The sequence below is a fragment of the Lytechinus variegatus genome, chromosome 1 (assembly GCF_018143015.1).
Source record: "Lytechinus variegatus isolate NC3 chromosome 1, Lvar_3.0, whole genome shotgun sequence".
Classification (NCBI taxonomy): domain Eukaryota; kingdom Metazoa; phylum Echinodermata; class Echinoidea; order Temnopleuroida; family Toxopneustidae; genus Lytechinus; species Lytechinus variegatus.
In genome coordinates, this window is record NC_054740.1 from 52,309,671 (window position 1) to 52,329,406 (window position 19,736).

The 19,736-nt window shown below is 38.1% G+C and overlaps 2 protein-coding genes across 3 annotated transcripts in view; one reads left to right on the plus strand and one right to left on the minus strand.

Annotated features, from left to right (window-relative positions):
* LOC121416299 (DNA-binding protein SATB2-like) overlaps positions 1-1,505 on the minus strand; it is a 66,685-nt gene extending 65,180 nt beyond the window's left edge. For both annotated transcript variants that reach the window (XM_041609853.1, XM_041609843.1), the window contains exon 1: positions 779-1,505. In XM_041609853.1, coding sequence (XP_041465787.1) covers positions 779-859 — 81 coding nt within the window. In that variant the 5' untranslated portion in view covers positions 860-1,505. The remainder of the gene's footprint in view (positions 1-778) is intronic.
* Positions 1,506-1,608: 103 nt separating this feature from the next.
* LOC121416310 (transmembrane 9 superfamily member 1-like) overlaps positions 1,609-19,736 on the plus strand; it is a 29,760-nt gene continuing 11,632 nt past the window's right edge. Inside the window, exons 1-9 of the mRNA XM_041609863.1 lie at positions 1,609-1,741; positions 8,933-9,022; positions 11,489-11,570; positions 12,307-12,411; positions 12,739-12,857; positions 13,932-14,108; positions 16,136-16,207; positions 16,988-17,135; positions 18,338-18,463. Coding sequence (XP_041465797.1) covers positions 1,649-1,741; positions 8,933-9,022; positions 11,489-11,570; positions 12,307-12,411; positions 12,739-12,857; positions 13,932-14,108; positions 16,136-16,207; positions 16,988-17,135; positions 18,338-18,463 — 1,012 coding nt within the window. The 5' untranslated portion in view covers positions 1,609-1,648. The remainder of the gene's footprint in view (positions 1,742-8,932; positions 9,023-11,488; positions 11,571-12,306; positions 12,412-12,738; positions 12,858-13,931; positions 14,109-16,135; positions 16,208-16,987; positions 17,136-18,337; positions 18,464-19,736) is intronic.

The following is a 19,736-nucleotide window of genomic DNA, read 5'->3' on the forward strand; positions in this document are numbered from 1 at the left end:
CAAGATGGAGGCAGAGGAGAAAAATGAAGATAAGAAGGGGAGGAGAATTAGGAGGAAGACAAAGAAGAAAAGGAGGAAAGGAGAACAAGAAAGAGGGGGAGGAGAGGGAAAAGGAAGAAGAGAAAATCAAAAAAAGTTAGTTACTGGAGAAGGAATCATGGGGGGGGGGTGGAAGAGGATAAACCAAAATCATATTTCAAACTGAAAAAAGAAATGCACAAAACCAAAACATAACTACAGCTGTAATGAAAACATTATTAAAAAATAAATTACCAAATGAAATATGCAGTCTTAACTGAAAGAGCACTGCTAAAAAGTGCTAAATATAAAGAATGAACACTGATAAATCAATGCTAAAAACTCCCTAAAATATTAATAGAAAAAATTTCATTGATTAGAAAATAATATGTATTTAAATTTCAGTCTCCCCAGTCGAAAAGGTATGTATAATCATTTCATTCAAAACATGTTCATGTATACGGTTCAACACGCAAGTTCTATTCGATATTCGAACTATTCCCTGTTTCAGCCAAATCTAGCCCAATCCCTAATGTAACTAGGCGGCCAGCCCCGGCGCTTTACCTGCCTTTGATAAGGGGTTGCTCTTCCTCGGAGCTAATGTAAAATAATCATATTCTAGCTCTTCAGGAATTCAGACTTGATGAGGCATCATGTTTCCGTCGTTTATAATATGAAGATTGCTTAAATCGTAAATTCATTTTCAAATGTGTTTGTAAGAGCCAAAAAGATAATCTGAGAGATACACCTTTTTCTTTACCTGAGTTCGGCTGAAACTTGTGTCGGTATTTGCAGCCACCCATGCCTCCGCGAGATCTTGCACGGTTTGCTGCAGATCCATTGCATTAGGCTTAGCTGTCTGGCAAGATTATCGGAAACATACAAATGTGTAGCTCGTTTTGCAACAGAATACTTCTCAGTGGACAACTCCAGATGAGCTCCTGTAAAACGGAGAATTCAAGTTCACAGGCAGTCGACAGCTCCTCGTGTGAAAATGAGCACAAACAGCGAATTTGTACCTTCAAATTCAGGCTCTCGTCGGTGAATCCACGGCTTTGTTCGGTGATCAGCTAAGCTAAAGGTCGCTGAGATTACGGATTAACGCGTAGCACAGTCGATGCCAATGCGCGAAGAATATAGTCCATAATAAAACTTCCAAATTCGAGAATTGGACGAATCAAGGTGGAAGTTATTGTTTCTATTTGAGACAATATTATTATATGTACTCATTTAGAGTAATTGAATTCCATTACATTGATCTCAATTATAAATAACCAAACGAAGTTATTTCATTGGTAGACTAATCTCACAAAGATGCATGGACATCATGCATCAGCAGCGGTGCTGGAAGTGCACCTGAGCCAGCCAACTCCCGAGCGCAATGTACGAACGATGCGATGGCCATGGCTTGGCTTGATGAAATGAAAACAACACGAAAGGAAAGGGATTATCTGTGATAAGATAATATTCATGAACACAAACATACTATACCACCATAAAATCTTAAAAAATATGGAGTCGCAAAATAAATGTCATTTAACTTGCGAATCTTCCTGTTTAGAGTAAAAAAAAGCGATTACCCCAGCTTCATATAACTTAATATGCATGATCGAGGTTGTAATATCACAAAATGGAGACTGTCGTGTTGGCCAAAATTGTCGCTTTGGCGACACTTTTTGGACTTGTTTCATGTTCCGGGAATCATTTCAAGGATGGTGACAGGGTATACTTTGATGTTCATTATCATATATTTGCAATTTGTGAGAGGGATCCGTTTGGTTAATAGTTTTAGTGCATTTTCCACCAATATTCCGGAGTCGGCTCAAGAAGTTTGTTGAGAATTGTCAATGTCAACACACGTCAAGTGAATTGAGCAGTGTTCAAATTAATAAGAATTGGTTTTGAGTGAGATTGACATTCGTCGATTGAGAATGAGATGATTATTTGAATTGAAATCTGACTTGGTTTTGATGTTTAATGGGCATTATCGTGATATTGGGGACCACCATTCACTTCATACAGCGGCGGCAGTCACACGCACGGTTCCCTATTTCCACCTCCATTCACTTTGTATGATGGTGGGCCCCAAGTCTGCGCACCTAACAATTTGAGTTAAGATTTAACATGAATTTCTTCTTATTTCACAATTTTTTTTTGGTTAATAGTGTTCCTTATATCATTAAGAGTAAGTGTACCAAATTTTTCATTAAAAAATGAAAGAAAATATAAGATTTTCTTGTAAAAACTTTCAGGTAATGTTGTAACCCGCAAGTGAAAACCCGAACCGTACCGTCCCGTATAATCCAATAATTTGCAAGCGGGACCCGCTGACCCGTCGGGTTTTAACCCGCAAGTCAATTTATCTTTGAAAAATGAAAAACATTATTTCTGCAATCCCCACACTATACAGGCTCAAATCAGGAAAATATATATCTACTACTACCTAGCCTAGAGTAAATTTACTTACAATTTGCAAATTCGCCTTTTATTCCGGAGAGAAAATGTTTTTTGGGTGACTTTGTACCACGAAATGGGTCCGCTCTGATCTCGATTTTGAAAGCATTACGCAATTAATGCCTCGGATCGGAGCTAGCGAGCCGCAGCTCAGCGCGCTAGCTAGGCCAGGCTGCCCAGCAAGGATCGGCAGACGGCAATGTTGTTTTTCAGTCCAGGTCGGTCGACACTGCGACTCACAACAATCATAATTACAATATTCAATTCTATGGGACCTCGTCTATAAAGTAATCAAAATTGCAATAAATACCTTGATAATGATACAGTCAATTTTTTCTTCTCGTTTATCTCTATATTATTTCCTTCTGTTTTTGTATTTCATTCGATAATATGGCCGCTAAAACTGGATGTTCAGTTTCCCGTCGCCCGCGTTTGAAAATCAAATTCTGAAAATAAACTATTTGGATATCTAGATTCAAAACTGATTTAAAACATTAATATAAGCTTTTCAGTAAGACAATTACTTTTATATCTTGTAAATACCTGCAAATCTTTTCTTTCTTTCTTTTTTTGTGAATGGAATGACGCTGCATGCTCAACCATACCTCGAGGGATGTTCGTGCAGGCTCCACTCAACAACCCGTAGAAGTGGTGGAGCCTGCACGAACATCGCTCAAGGTATGGTTGAGCTACCTCAATAAATCCCAAAGTCTAGTAACCTCGCGTTGGTGAGTTATCATACGGCCTAGTACTCATCCAAAATAATTTATCTTATTTGCTAATTATAACTTAAAAATCATTTGTTTTATTTTTCCAGGGGATGAGTTAAATATCAGACAAAAAAATCATCAAAGCTCAATCTGTTACAAGGCCGACGGGAGACTCACCCACGTACGCATTGGCGCTTGTGCTAGCTAGTCTGAGCTCTGTCTCTCTGCCAGAGCTCTGGGGGACAATTCGCTCTGTAAAGGCCTCAATGATGATGATTTTCTGCTTCAGACAGAGTTTATATTTCGGGTATATTTTTCAAAACTGCCAATGAAGTTTGATGATTTCTTCATTGTCATGTATATTTAAGTTATTAATGAGTTCATTCTCACCAAATTTAGACTCCCCCATAGAGAAATACAATTTTCGTGGAGATCTGCGTTTTCAAAGAACTTCAGGAAAAGTAAGGGTATGTGGGCCTTTATTACATGGCCAAGTACTGGAATTAGATGGAGTAAAAATTAGATATAAAATTCATTTATATCAAGTTCAACTCACAGTCTCACCCACACAAACACACCCACATCCAAGATTCTAGGCATGAAAAAAACTTTAAAAATCATACAATATTAAACAAGTAATAATTAATTTAATAAGTGAACAGGTATTCCTCAAAATACAAAAACGTAGCATTTGAAAAGAGCCCCTGAAATATTGCAAAAAAAATGAAAATGGAGCCCCCCCAAAAAAATGATTAATTTTTCCCTGGCTTCAAGTTCCACGGAATAAAGTGCGTTAAAAGGTTACAAAAGGTCAAACTTTCATCTTCTGAAAAAAAATGAATAATGAAATCGGTTCCTCATTATGAGCTGGAAAAAATGGGACGGGAAACTCAACATCGAGTTTCATTGGCCCATGCGGTTGCTTTTGACTGCGCTGCATGCACGCACTGGCGCTGGCCTTTGAAAGAGAGCAACTCGATGTATTTATCATGTTGAACTGTCTCAGACTCAGTCCTGTTCACTATTCACAAGACAAAAATACGCCGGCATTTTTAAAAGGAAATATCTACCTCTCTTAAAGAATCTGCCACGTAAGAAGCACATGATCTTAACTCAATTTTAACTGTGAATGTTTTTATTATGCATCGTTTATTCTCCCTTTTTTCCGCATGACGGTCTGCGGGTTTGAGAATGAACTCGGCCCGGCCCGCAACCCGCGATCAGAGGCATACCGGCAGGTTAACCCGTACCGCAACGGATGCGGGTTACAACATTACTTTCAGGCAGTCATTTTCTGATTGAAAAAAAAAATGGTACCCCATGTCTGCGCACTCATTCACTTTGCACACGATTCAGGGATTTTGATGAGAAAGGCTGCATTTTGAGGCCGTCACATGAAGTGCCCAGAATTCATTATTTTTCCACCATTTTGATTCGGATTTTTTTATGAATACCTGTTTATGTATTGCATGTGTAAAGTTTGTGCTTGTTGCGTATCTTCTTTTACTAGAATCGCGCAGATACGTGGGTGCGCAGACTTGGGAGACCGCGCAGACATGGGGGAACTGACCATACACAAGTGCGCGTACACAAATCTACGAGTGGTTCCCAAAACCACGATTTGGCCGTTTAATGTTTGGTATATTATATGTACATTTACAATGTAGGCCTATTCCTACTTCTACAATGAACTATAGATGTACCCAGTTGTTGTGTGTCCGGACAGGTTGTGTGTCTGGCCGATCAATTTTAGAAAGTCATTTGGAAAAAAATACAAGCAAAGTTTCATCAATTTTTAGTACAAAATGTAAAAAAATATTATAGAGAACAAAGTAGAAGATGATTGCAACTATTGAATTCATATTTTTAGTGTAATCCAAATACAAAAAAAAGAAGGCTTTAATAATATAAAGTGTCCGGACACCCGACCCCCATGCAGTAGAGGCGCATGGCCTGGCCAATATGGGAGACTCTCTCCAATAGGGGAGACAATCTCCCACATTGGAGACTTGCTTTGCAAAAGGACAAAAGAAACGACACCAACAAAAGCATGATTTTTTCCACCCAAAATTTTGTCTCACTGAGGTCATAAGCCCATTTGTTTTGTGTGTGATTGACAACAAAAATCCTTATCAAAACAAAAGTAGATGGTGAATTTTTAAAGTAGATGGTGAAAAGGGGTAATTTGTCATGAGGAATCTGCTTATCACATTTTTATTTGCCGCCAAGGTAATCCTTTTGCCGCAAATGTAAACAAAGGAAATTAGTCTCCAAAACTGGAGACTGTCTCTGAAATTGGATACCCAAATTCTTTACAAAAGTCTCTGATATTGGAGATAATTTCCCACATTGGAGACAGTCTCCAATATTGGCCGTGCGCCTCTACTGATCCTATAGGCCTAGTGAGTGATTGTATTACTGACCGGCCTTGTATTACCGAATGCGCACATCATATGCGTCAGAAAATAACCAAATACGCTCAAACCTTCGCCTTCGGCTTTGCAACATCCTTCCAAAGGGAATAGAAAAATGATCAAAAATACAATTTCAAAGTCTTTATATCCTCAAAACAATAAAATATGGTCAAAATAGCTCATCAGTGACTTGGATGTTTTCCCAACTTTTCCCATAGAAAACACACGTTCGGTAATACGATACCTTTTTCAAGTGACCAAAATATTTCACTTGCAAAGAGAGGTCCGATTGGAAGCTGATATCGTAAAAATGAAAAACAATTTTGGCAAAATTTCTGCATATTTATATTTTGTAGGTATTTGTGTATTGTGAAAGTTTGGTGCATTTCATAGGAATAATGTGTTTGATATGATCGAATTCATGAAAAGTGTTCGTTAATACGATCCACTACCATAGGGGTGTGCCGTGGGAGAGACAAAAAACGGGGGCCTTGCATGGAGCAGGCTTCGGAACTACAATTTTGTGAAAATGGGGGTCCTTGTAACGGATCGCCAGCGTGTGAGTAAGTGCGTATGCACCCTATGCTATGGAACGGGTATGCGTGCATGATGCAGCTAGCGTGGCCTCCCCTGGGTGCGCTCGCCCAGAGACGATGGTCGGACAGCACTCGGCGGCCGCTTTTCACCAAAATTGCAGCAGATCAATGCGACCGGAACGGCGTAACGAAAAATATGCGAAGCTTTGAAGCGGATTTCTTCTTTTTTCTCGATAAGAACAAAATGCTATGACTTGGAGCAGCTTTCTTGGTTTTTTTTTCTCAATAAGTTAAAAATGCTATGCCTTGGAATGGAAATTTGGGCCTAAAAATGGGGGTCCCCTCCGCGGCACATACCCACTATGCATTATATACTGAGTGCCCCCCCCCCTGGGAGATGTACAGTAGTTGTTCATTCCAAATCTAATGAATAATGCTCTTAATGAAAGTTTAAAGTTTAAGTTTAATAAAGTCTTAATAAAGACTTGCTTAAGACTGACTGTATGGCAATTGGCAAGTTCCCTCAAGTCTGCGCAGTCCCCCTTGTCTGTGCACATGCGTATCTGCGCGATTCTAATAAAAGAAGCTACGCAAAGAACACAAACTTTACACATGACATGTTCATTAAAAAATCTGACTCCAAATGTTGGAAAAATAATGAATTTTGTGCCTTTTAAAAGTTTTATGTGACTGCCTCAAAATGCAGCCTTTCTCATCAAAATGTCCGAATCGTGTGCAAAGTGAATGGGTGCGCAGACATTCTCGAGGTCGACATGACGTCACAGTCACATGATTTCCCTAACAACGCTATCGCAAAGGTGCAAACAAAGGGTGCGACCGTACATGTACGTGTTGGCTGTGCAGTTTCCTGTACGTTTTTTGGAACTCGTTGATATGAACTATTTCTCCATTATATTTTCATTGCGTTTTGTACGGCATTTTGATTTCAATTTCTGGACAATGGTGAAAATACGTTAGGTGTACAGGTGTTCCAAGAACAAGGCAAGATGGCCAGCTTTATTCTAAGTTTTAATGCCATGCGCAGTGAGTTGCCATGTGCAGTTTTTACTGTTGCGCCACTCACCTGTCACTGCATGACCTAAATGGTTCTAGAAATCATTCGCATCGTTGGAAGGTGTCTTGTGGCATCTTATATTAATCATCATTAATTCCCTGAAATGCTGCAACGGTAGGTTAAAAGATCCAGCACAAGAAAAAGGAGTTTAGCGCAGTCAAAGTTGGACTTTCAAACTTGGTTCGTACGGTGGTAATTTTAGCTGCCATTTTTTCTCGGGCGACGATTTGAGATGTCCACACTACATGTAAGCGATCGATGTTTCCAAAGCTGCCCTCTCAGGTTACTAGTATTTCTTATCAAAATATAGGTTATAAAAAAAATGCTCACGATCATTTCATTTATAAAGTGGGGGTGACAATAGTTATCAAAGTAGGAGGGGTGTCCCGGGGGGGGGGGGGCACTCGACGAAAAAAGTGGTGGGGGTGTGCCGCGGGCGAGACAAGCTGGCTTATTGGAAAAAGGAGGGTCCTTGGAACTACAACTGTTTGTGAAAACGGGGGTCCTTGGAGCGGACTGCCAGCATGTAATTACATGCGTATGGGCATGCATGCATGATGCAGCTAGCTCGGCCTCCCCCGGGTGCGCTCACGTAGAGGTGATGGTCGGACAGCGCTCTGAGGCCGCTTTTCACCAAAATTGGAGCAGATTTCTTTCTTCTTTTTTCTCGATAAGAAGAAAATACTATGCCTTGGAGCGGCTTCTTTTTTCTTTTTCTTAAGACAAAATGCTATGCCTTGGAACAGAAATTTGAGTGTAAAAATGGGGGTCCCCTCCGCGGCACATACCCACTATGCATGATATACCGAGTGCCCCCCCCCCCGGGGGGTGGCGTCTCAACGTATATCTCAACCCAGTTGAGTCAATGGACTTTTGTGTGCACGCCCAGCTTGTTCCGGCTTTGTTTGCACCTTCGCAATCGGTTGCTAGGTGGAAGTTATTTCGTGAGTGAAAATCCCCGGATGTCCGACCTCGAGAATGGGGTACCGTTTTTTTTTCAATCTGAAATTGACTGCCCGAAGTTTTTTCCAAGAAAATTCTATATTTCTTTCAAATATGTATGAGATATTTCGTACACTTACTCATGATAATTTATAAGGAAAATTATTAAAGGAAAGACTTTGTGAAATAAAAAGAAATTCATGTTTATAAATCTTAACTCAAATCGTTAGGTGCACAGACTTGAGGACCACCATCATATAGTGAGACCGCCACATATGAAATATCAACCACCTCTTTTGAAACCGACCACCTTACGCGCATTAAAATTATTGCGTATTACAAACGATAGCGCGGGGGAGTAGGCGCAGTGTCCATATTAGCGATAAGAATCGATTTTATGAGAGAAAAAGAAGGTAAAAAAGGTAAATATTTAGTAGAATTTATCAAAATAGTTTGAACTAGACCCAAATATCCAAAGCTCATAGCTCATTGGTTTATCAAGCATAACGTCACTGTCTGTATGGTATGTTAGCTTCATGCACGCTGCCCGTGCCCCAGGCAGGCCCAAGACATATTTCAATATTTCAATTCATTCATAAAAACATTGTGAGTGTGCACTGTGGCATCTTGCGCAAATACAGAACTTCAAGGATGGGTATGAAAGTGGATATTTAGTGATTAAAACTTGTGCAGCATCTGAGAACTTAGCATGGTAATAGAATTGTATTCAATTAAATAATTCCAATGTATTTTCTCTATATATTTTTTACACTTTTCCTCCAGGTTCCTCTGTATGTGAACAAGGTTGGACCGTACTTCAACCCTCATGAAACATATCACTACTACCAGCTGCCAGTATGCAGACCAGAAAAGGTACCACATAATTATGAATGCTTTTTAATTTAAGACATTTAGAGGGGTGTTGTAAGAAAATATTTGCAATCAATTACAAATATTCTGTTGCCATTTTACAGTTGAATGATCACTTTTAACTTTAGCAAATCAGATTACACATCCTTGCTTCATGGAGCAGAGTACCAATCAATCGCAAAATTGAAATTAATTGCACGGCATATGCTTGATTTCAGGAACGAAAATAGACTTGCAGTTGATCGCAAGTTTCTTGCGACATCCCATTAGACTGGGGGTGATGGTATAGTTGTGCATCAGATGCAAATGCATGTTTGTTATTTGACTTATTGTTGACAACGCAGAAGGAGGCTTTCCTTGACTATTTTGGCTAATTCAGTGATTACTGAAATATTGCATGCAACTTTTTGCCTTTTGAGAAAACTCCTGGTAATGCATCTATTAACAACGAGCATGGCATTGTTAATAATGAAACCTTTTTTGCTAGTTTAAGAATATGAGCATGGTTTTATATTTTAAAAGTAAAATTTAATTTTTGATAGAAATATTATGTAGGGAAAGATTGTCTTGCAATAATTCTGGTATTACATGTAGATATGGAGCAGAGGTGAACTTTCCAACTTTGTGAATCTGAGGATCAATGACATATATGATATTACTTTATTTGACTTCAAATTAGTGTTGTCAGTCGGTCCGGGATCGGGATGAATTCCCGGCGGTCTGAGGCTCCGAGACGGTCCCGAGACGGTTCCGGGATCAATCAACTTAGACCGTATCCCGGCAGGAAAATAAAATCAATAATGGCCAAATTCATGTTGTAATATTTCCCTAATTAGTAATTGTACTTACGAAATACGAGAGAACAATTTAGTTTCAACTGGCTGTGTGCACATGCACCTCGAAATATTACGCAATTACAACGCTACTCGTCGATCGCATGAGCATGCACACAATCTAGCTTTGCACACGGCTCCGAGAGATCTACGCAGACAACAATCGTCTACTGTATAGTCTCATGTGCAGACCTCTTTCGCCTCAGTTCGTTTTACCGAGTCATTCATTTACCCCATACTTTCGAGTTGAATCTGCTACGATATGTATGGACTAGTGAATTTATCATGAAATAATTTACTAACAATTGACGATGATGATCTATGAGTATTTGCAAATTTAGTCATTTAAAAAAAGTCGACATTAATTTTGTGATGATTGTATTTGTTGGGGTATTTTTTGCGAAAAGGTTTGCAAATAACAACTAGACGAATGCGCACCATGTTTCAGCTGGTTAGAGCCGGGAGAGAGAGAGAGAGAGAAGGGGGGATTACGGGAAGTGCTTGGTCGTTCACGATTGGGGACCATCTGTCATCGACAGCCGTCAATGGTTGATAGTGTTGACTTGATGTTAACAATTGCGAACTAGTCGGTCAAATCATTTCTCCTAGACATATTTCGACTTAAATTATAAAATTGCACCTTTAAACCGATTTTGCATCCATAAACAAAATTAAATGTAAGAATAAAGAATGATGAGAAAGAAACGTGTGTCCTCTGGATCCCCATGTCATAAAAATAAAAGTGAGATAAGAACATATCAATCAAGAGAGAGGATATTAACATCAAGGAGATGACATAACAGGGCAGAGTTACGAGAGAGGGAGAGAGAGAGTGAAACTGAAAGTTAATCCATATTCCGGGCTAGCTAGGGCCACAGGCGCACTGACAAGACATTACGCAATTTGCTTATATAACTGTCAACCACGTGCGCACCGACCACAGATCAGTGGCACCGACACGTGTGTTATTGGACTGTCAGATCAGCAGCTGGATCGACTCAAACATAATTCGGGTCATGTCAGTGGTCATCAATGTTTACAGTTTGCGGTGGTGGCACGCTTTGACTGTCTCATCATTATTTTCCCCACGTTTTGAGTGAATGTTTACAATTTGCGGTGGTGGCATGCACACTTTGACTGTCTGGTGCACCGCCAGTGCGCAGTGTTGTATTTAAGGCTGGAAATGTAGGTACACAGTTTTGGATTGCATTTGTGCGTGGAGATACGTTTCGGGATTCGGGACGAGCCGGGATCCCGATAAGGAAATTTTGAAGTTGCCGGGACGGTTTCGGACCGGGATTTTTTTTCTAGATAACAACACTACTTCAAATATTTCTTTGTCATGTGAATATCTACAACTTAAAGGAAATGTTTGAATTATTTGACTCACACGTAGTCAATCTAGGCAGGGTGGACTCTGAATAAATACATTTTCTACGTCATACATGTAGCATATCATAGCATTGGGGATTCATGTACTTCTAAAAAGTAATGTTATGCAGTTTTCATTATTCACATCTTCACGATGCTACAAAAAGTACATGTAGGTTTTAAGCTCTGTATTGATGATTTGTATTACCAGTAACAGGAACATAGATTTTGTAGTGAAGTTAATTTTGTCACCTCTATAACACAGGTTGAAACCAAAAGTCTTACACTTGGAGAGATTTTAGATGGTGATCGCATGGCAGAATCTATGTACCAGATAAAATTCAAAGGTTTGAATTCTTTTTTTATATAGTGAAATACTTTAATGTTGTGATAAGATCTTTGAAAATGTTATTTAATGCATTGGTATATATTCACTTCTACATTCATAACGTAATTTGATTTCAGTATGTGAAGAATTGTAGACAATAATGTTTTTTCTTGCAATTATTATGAGATTGAGTGAAATATAAATATTATGTTACAAATCAACTTGCATTGGAAGATAAATAATATTTGACAAAAATTTGCCTTTTTATGCTGTTTAATTTGAGTGAAAAAAATTAAGAAAATTTGAAGGTCTAACAGTGTCTGTTGTCTTGTACTGTTGTACCATGTAATGAACATTGGACAAAGAACTCTCATAAACAAGTATTTGCAAAAGATGTTCGTTAAAAGCAATGGCAAAATCCAACTTTGATATCTTGTGCATAAATCCATGTGGTTCACAAAACTTGGTCACTTTAAGTTGTTACCAGAATAAAATAAAGATTCGTCCGTGAGAAATCTTTTTGGATCAACCATGCATAAATGATGAGAACTCTTTTCAGCACCTGTAAAAATCTGGCAAACTTAATGAAAAAGAAATTAAGTGTGTGATTTCGCCATTTTTGCGTATATGTAAATTTGCATTCTTCACTATTAGATGTCTGGGAAAGCACACCCTCAATGTTTATGAAATAGGCTTTATGTAATTGACCCCCATTTCATCCAACTAATGATTTATTTTGTGTGTGTTTATGACAGAGAACACAAATAGCGAGGTGCTATGTGATATGAAGCTCTCGGAGGCAGATCTGAAGCAGCTTAGAGAGGCCATTGAAGAATTGTATTATTTTGAGTTTGTTGTAGGTGAGTTATACTGCATCCGAAAGGCTACATATCAGGAAACTATCTTCATTGTACTTGTATATATTGATCCATCCTATGTGTGAACTGTCACAAAGGCCCGTATTCCTAAGTCGGGTTTAAAGTCGTGGTTTAAGTATGGATAGCCAATTGTTACATAAATCACTAACGGTAGAGATATTAAATATTTCCTGTAGCAAAAACATATCCCACTTTTCACTGCATAGAAAAAGCTTTTCATTGTAACTCTGTAAATTAATATTTTGTTCACTTACAGTTATGCATCAATTTGCTTGTTTCACTCTTGACTTGTGTTTTCTTTTCTTCCAGATGAAATACCCATCCGAGGCTTTGTGGGTCACTTCCAAGAGAGTGGTTTCATACCCCATACTCACAAGATATACCTGTGGGTTCACCATCATTTTCACATAGAATACAATGCAGATCAGGTAACATTCTAGCACTATAGTTTCAGTATCCAGTACTAGTGAAGTGTACTAGGGCCCGGTCTTCCAAAGAGTTACGATTGATCCAGTCAATCTAAATTGTATGGAAATCCATCCATATCATAATTTTTTCTACAGGAAATTTGCTATATTTCCTAGTAAACAAAGAGAATCACACTTAATCTTTAAGAGAATGATGAATGTATGAATATACTTCATACCTAGAAAATATTTGGAACAAACATGCATTTTAGATGTTGATGTTGCTGGCTTTCCATAGTTTAGATCGTAACTCTTTGTGAGACGAGGTCGAGGTGGCTCTGCCTAAATGGTATCTCTTGGGATGAAAGAAGTCTGTTTGACGTCGGCAACTGAGAAGATGTTATTTACACGTGTTTTGCATATTTTGGTTCGAACTGTGCCTCGGGTTAGGTGACTATTCGTCCTTTGGAAGGTCGACTTGGGCAGAGTCTTCTGTAATCAATATACTCTTTCTGTATTTCATTGCTGATTACATTCAGTTGTCAACACAAGCCTACTGAGGTTAAGAAGTTACATGTATGTGGATCAGAAACTTTGATTTTATCTCAACATTTCTACATCTACCTTAGATATCGGCGGCTTCCCACAAGAAGAGACTTAGTGGGCACATGTGCAAAATATGCATTTTGAGAAAATACATATTATGTTTTGACAGTATTTTTGTGCTTTTAGCATCTAGAGTATTATTTTCTGTCCTAATTGTCAAACTTTCTGACAAAGCAAGATTTCTTCTTAATATTTAGCCGTGAACCAGAATAGCGTGGTCGTTAAAATCGCTGACCAGAAAGCAGTAGATAGCATTTTCGAATCCCACTAGTTAAAAAATTTTCTGACTTACAATTTTCATTACAGACCGAGCATGCGATCTTAAATGCATAGGAGTAATGCCGAAAATTTGATTACAAATTACAATTTCCTCCTATTAAAAGCCCCTTTTTCTGCCAATGATAGGATAACTGTTAACAATAGCCTAGTGCCACAATAAAATCTACCATTATTAAAACTTGAGGTGTACATTGACCTGTTTTCTTTCAGATCATATTTGTGAATGTGACAACGAGAGACAAGCAGCCCCAGAGTCTTGATGATGTCTCCCCACCTCTCCAGATTAAATTCACCTATGCTGTCACATGGCATGAATCCAAAATGAAGTACAGTGATAGAGGTCTCAAGCAGGTCAAGAACAACAGCTTCTTCCCAAGAACTCTGGAGGTGGGTTGAGCACTTGGGTTGGTATTCTGACATCATGGTTTAGTTAATCCTGGGTTCAATTTTAGACAACTTTTCTTGAATACCAGTTGTCAACCCATTCATTCTAAATCATTCTAATCCAGCGGCAACCAGTTTTCAAAATCGATTGTGCCGTGAAATTATAAGAATCGGAAAATATGAAAAGTAGAGTGAATTTTAAATGATTAATTAGTACATGATCTTTGCCATGAGTATGGAAGAAGTATGTAACCCAGCTTTCCACAGAAGTAGGGTCTCGAATTCTAGTTTGGACTCGGTTTAAACCTAAGTTTAATTATCAGAATATCACCCTTGGAGTTAGTTTGTTTTACCCAACTGTTAACCCACTGAGAAACAATTGATTTCAGTATTACACATTTTTTTTATACGCTGTCATCAAGGAGAGCATTGCATAATTTAGCAAATTTCATAATTTTGCAATGATCCAATCAGATATGCTGTAAAATCATATCTCCTTTTATATCCTACATAGATTAAATCCTGTATAGTGATTGGTTCAAATAGCATCATGTGACCAAATACATTCTAACTATGATGTTGCGTGACATCAGACCTTGATATATTTTTCGCTATACCAATATTCTGACATCAGTAATTTTTAAAACTGGATATTTGACTAAACTCCCAGTCAGCAAGCTGTCTCTCCCGGGGAAAGTCCCGTGATGCATCGGCGCAGGCACTTATCAGCATTCCATTGGGGAAAAGTGGGTCATTCAATGCGAGTAACCAGACTCTGCAAGCTTAGCGCATAGATTTTGATCTAAAGTAGGATATAAAACAAATATATCAGGCGTTTCCTTTGAAAGCATAGTGGGAATTATTAATCCTCGGTTGGACTGGCAAAACTACTTTATATGACACCTAGATAGATCATTGTGATTTGATTGGTTGATTGATATCGTTCATTCAGCCCATTGTGTAATGACGTCATCAACTGTGCAATTTCGGATTCCATTCATCATGCAATTTTGGATCCATACGATTTTGTCCATCGCACTCGCGCACCGAGACTGCAGCTCATGCACCAGCGGTGCGCATGTTGTAATGACGTAACAATCAACATACCAAACTCGCACTGCATGAGCATGTTTTGCATCGAAATTATTTCATCTGAGAAAAAAACCCCAATTTTTTAGGTGTCATATAAACTAGATAATGAATGTTTTTCACTTGTGCAATGGACAGAATACTCGGTGAAAGATGAAATAATGATCCATTCAACTTGGCTACGTCTGGTTAAATGGATCATTTCATCTTTCACCTCAATAAGTATTCTGTCCATTGCACTCATAAGCATTCATTATTTGTATAATATTTCCCTCGGGGCTTTGCCCCTCAAGAAATATATAATTGCCAGACCAACCTTGGATGAAAGATTCCACTATACTTTCTCAAAGCCTGATATATTTGTTTAATGTCTTTAGAGTGTTGATTTCTTTTTTAATGCTCTTGAATACTACTAGGGAGATCTTTGGGCATCTTTAGAAAAGATGGACCTCCAAAAGCATTCCATTTTGCAAGTGTTTAGGGACGATTTTGGTTTTCATTATGGTGGAATCACTCGCTGCCCTAATGCATATCTTATTCTGGGCTCTGTAACACAAAGGTTTGCGATGAATTGCAAATATGAAAGAATCCCACTGATTGGTTCCTGGTCAGTATTATTTTTTTTTAATGCGTGTGTAACATTAATCTTGATTGGCCAGTCCGTTTAGCGATCGATCGCTAATCTTTGTGTTACTAAGACCAGGATTTAATATGAAGATCTGTTACAATAACGAATGACCAAATATTACATCATGTCTAGAGCTTATTCCCAAAACCAAGCAATCTGCTCAGTGTACTTGCGCTTGCATTTTAATGAGGTGTTAATGCAGTAGCCCAGCAGAACCCGAACCTAATTATCAACTGAGGTTTCTATTCAGGTTTAAGATCTCCTGCCTTTCTTACTTTTGAAGTATATATAATTGTTTGTTTTACCTCCCCAGGTACATTGGTTATCTATCATTAATTCCATGGTGCTAGTATTCCTTCTTCTTGGTTTTGTGGTCATTATTTTGGTAAGTATTACATTCTTATTGTACCACTATATTTGGCTTCGTAAGGTTGTATTTATAAGCTAGCAACATTTGTTTCAGAATATTCTTACATGACTTTTATGATCGTATTAATACTTGCCAGGCAGTAGTTATTTCAAGTAGCACTGGCTGACTATATTGTCTGTTCCGTCAAATTGCTATGGAAAATACCAGATATTGGCAACTTGTCAATAATGATGGCAAGGGACAAGCTTCGTTGAATGGTACCCAGGTGCCTATTTATAAAACTTGTAATTGAAAAAGTACAATTACAGTTAAAAGCTACTGAAATTCTCAAATCTGATTGGTTGATAGTAAATTTATTAGAGAAATTGTGCATTTGTTATGATAAGTCTTTATGAAATGAGTGTAATTTTGTGTAGTTTGATCCTCAATGCATAATCAATCTTTAAAAGTATTAGCAAATGTAGAATTTTTTTCTAATTTCCAATTAGATATTATGATTGTACAATCCAAACCTCTGAAAGATGACCATGAAAAAAAAAGATTGCCCAACAAGAAATGCAATTTATTCAAAATCTGTTATTTAATCTTAATTGTGACATCTTTGACTAATATGGTATTTGAGTTTCGTTCCTCATGTTGTTTCGACCATGTAGATTTTTTTACAAATTAAATTTAGAATTTTCATCTATGATCATTGGGATTAATCATAGATATTTTCAGTATCTTGTATGGTTATTTGACATTTTGAAACTGGTAATGCTGTTGTTCACCAATGTGTTTTATCCGTCACTTCAGATGCGTGTACTGAAAAACGACTTTGCCAGATACAATCTTGATGATGATGAAGCCGATGAGTTAGACCAGGAAGAAAATGGCTGGAAGATTGTGCACACAGATGTTTTTAGATTCCCTCCATACAAGAGCCTGCTGTGCTCAATATTAGGTATACAGAGGCTTTGAGGATAATGATAATGATGGTGATGATGATAATGGTGATAATGTCATGATGGTGATGATGGTGAGGATGATGAGGATGATGACGATGATGGTGATGGTGATGATGATGATGATGATAGTGATGATGATGATGATGATGGTGATGGTGATAATGGTGATCATGATGGTGATGATGGTGATGATGATGACGATGATGATGACGATGATGATGATGATGATGAGACTGGTGATGATGTATGGTGATGGTGATGATGATGGTAGTGGTGGTTGTGGTGTTGGTGATGATGATGGTGATGCTAATGGTGGTGGTGGTGATGATGATGGTAATGATGATGATGACGGCCATGATGATGAAGATGATAATAAGTCTTATAAATAAACTAATTGCGTATTGCTAAACAGCTACTGTTGTGTGAAATATTTAAAGGCACACAACCCTTGAAATGGTTATTAGACTCAGTAACACAGTCACATTTGTTTTAATTCTGGGGGTTTTTAGAACTGATTTTAATCTTGAAGGTAACAATCATATCAAGTTTGGGGGATAAGCTGCAAATTAAAGCCTGGTAATGATGGATCTTCAATTCATTTTGCCTTGTTGGGGGGGGGTCAGTATATTGTTATTGAGAGACTGCTATTTATCAAACCCGTTCCAAATTTATACATAGAAAGTAAGAAAATTTACAAGTTTGTAGATCTTTTCTAGTTTTAGTAGCAAACATTGATAATGATCTGACATGGAAAAAAAAATGTCATATTGTCACCTGGTTTACTTGCAATATCTGATATTCTTTTCATGATTTCGGAGAAATTTTGAGACTTTAAAGTCAATGTGTAACAGATTCCTTTGACCTATGGTATGCGACTGCACAGCAATCCGTGCAATGACTGCAGTATTGAAACTCATCAGATTTATACATATTGATATATAGTGATTTTTATGTTTGTTACTCGATAGAATGTTAAGGCTTGCAGGGGAAGTGAATTGACAATCAGTATCTGGCATGTACCAGTGAATAAGATCATTTCAATCTAAATCTTGATAAGGACAACAAAAAAATGATAGCATCTTTGTGTAGTTGTTTCTTGAAGCTAGAACTACCCCAAGTCATTTTCTTATTTCTCACAAATACTAGAATTTGCATTCATTTACAACGATCATTTTCCATATCATCTTGTCTTTACTAGGTGTTGGAATGCAGTTCCTAACCCTTGCTACTTGTCTTATATTAATGGCTCTGTGTGGCATGTTCAATGTACATCGCCATGGGTCAATGAACACAGCCTTCATTCTGTTGTATGCTCTTACCTCATGTAAGTATAGTATAGTATACAAATATATCAGGCTGTGAGAAAGTATAGTGGGAAATATTTATCCGAGGTTGGTCTGGCAATTACTATTTTTCCCGAGGAACTATGCGCCGAGGGAAAAATAGTAATATTGCCAGTCCAACCGAGGATTAATAATTCCCACTCTGCTTTCGAAGGAAATGCCTGATATATTTGTTTTATATCCCTTCTTTAAGTGAGAACTGTTGTGTAGATAATCTGGACCAAAACGTTAGATCGTCCTGGCTAAAAAACAGATGGTATAGACCTAGCGCCTGAGCTAAAGGTATTTAGCTCCTGGCTAGGAGCTGCGCGCGGCTTCAACCCGACTCCTGTTATTGAGAGGTCTGCTCGGTTGCGTTCCTGCTGCTTTTTCACTGAAGTCAAATTGCAACGCGCTGGCCGGCTAACGTTGATAACATCGAACCTTAAATGACTCACCTTGTTATGCTTCTCACAATTTGATTATCCTGTATGAAGTTGCAGAATAAAGCGATCCAAAACTCTCGATCAAAAGATGGCAGTTTCTGCAAGTGCAAGCGCACTCGATTAGTACATACCATCTCAGTGCAGCTTGCTAGCGCTCGCTGAAATTTTCCCATGGCATATTAATGCAGCACGTACTGGTGATGACTAGCTCAGCTAGTGAGCGCTTCGCGTCGTTGCACAGCTTGGAATCGGGGGAGGGGGGTCGAAAAAAAAGTATGGTTCAATTTTCCCTGGGAAAAATTGACTATGCGAGACGTCAGCAAGATAAATTAACTATTTTAGTAGTGAAACTATTCTTTTTCTTCTTGTGTACACTCTCAATGCAACCATCTCAAGTAAGGGATATAGTATAGTAAAGAAATGGTGAATTGATAATGATTCCGATTCACACGATCGATAGCCAATAGCTGAAAATATTCATGTTTACAATTACATACAATAACATACAAAGAGTAAATAATACATGCAGTACATGAACTACACCTAACAAAGAAATCAATATAATAAATCACATTGAGTAAAGGAGTTCTGGATGTAAATTAATTATACATCACATTAGATAAAATAGTCCATGAACAGAAAAGTTGAATGCATTTGATGAAAGCCGCTGACAATGGATGGTTTAAAGCAATTTAGTCTAATTTGCCATTTGGTCCAACCATCGCTTGGTCTACTACCCTCTTGGGACATTTGGCTAATGATCAAATGTTCTATGTTGTATTCTTTTTTCACAAGTGGCCCAAGAGGTCTTGGGAGCGTTTCATCAACA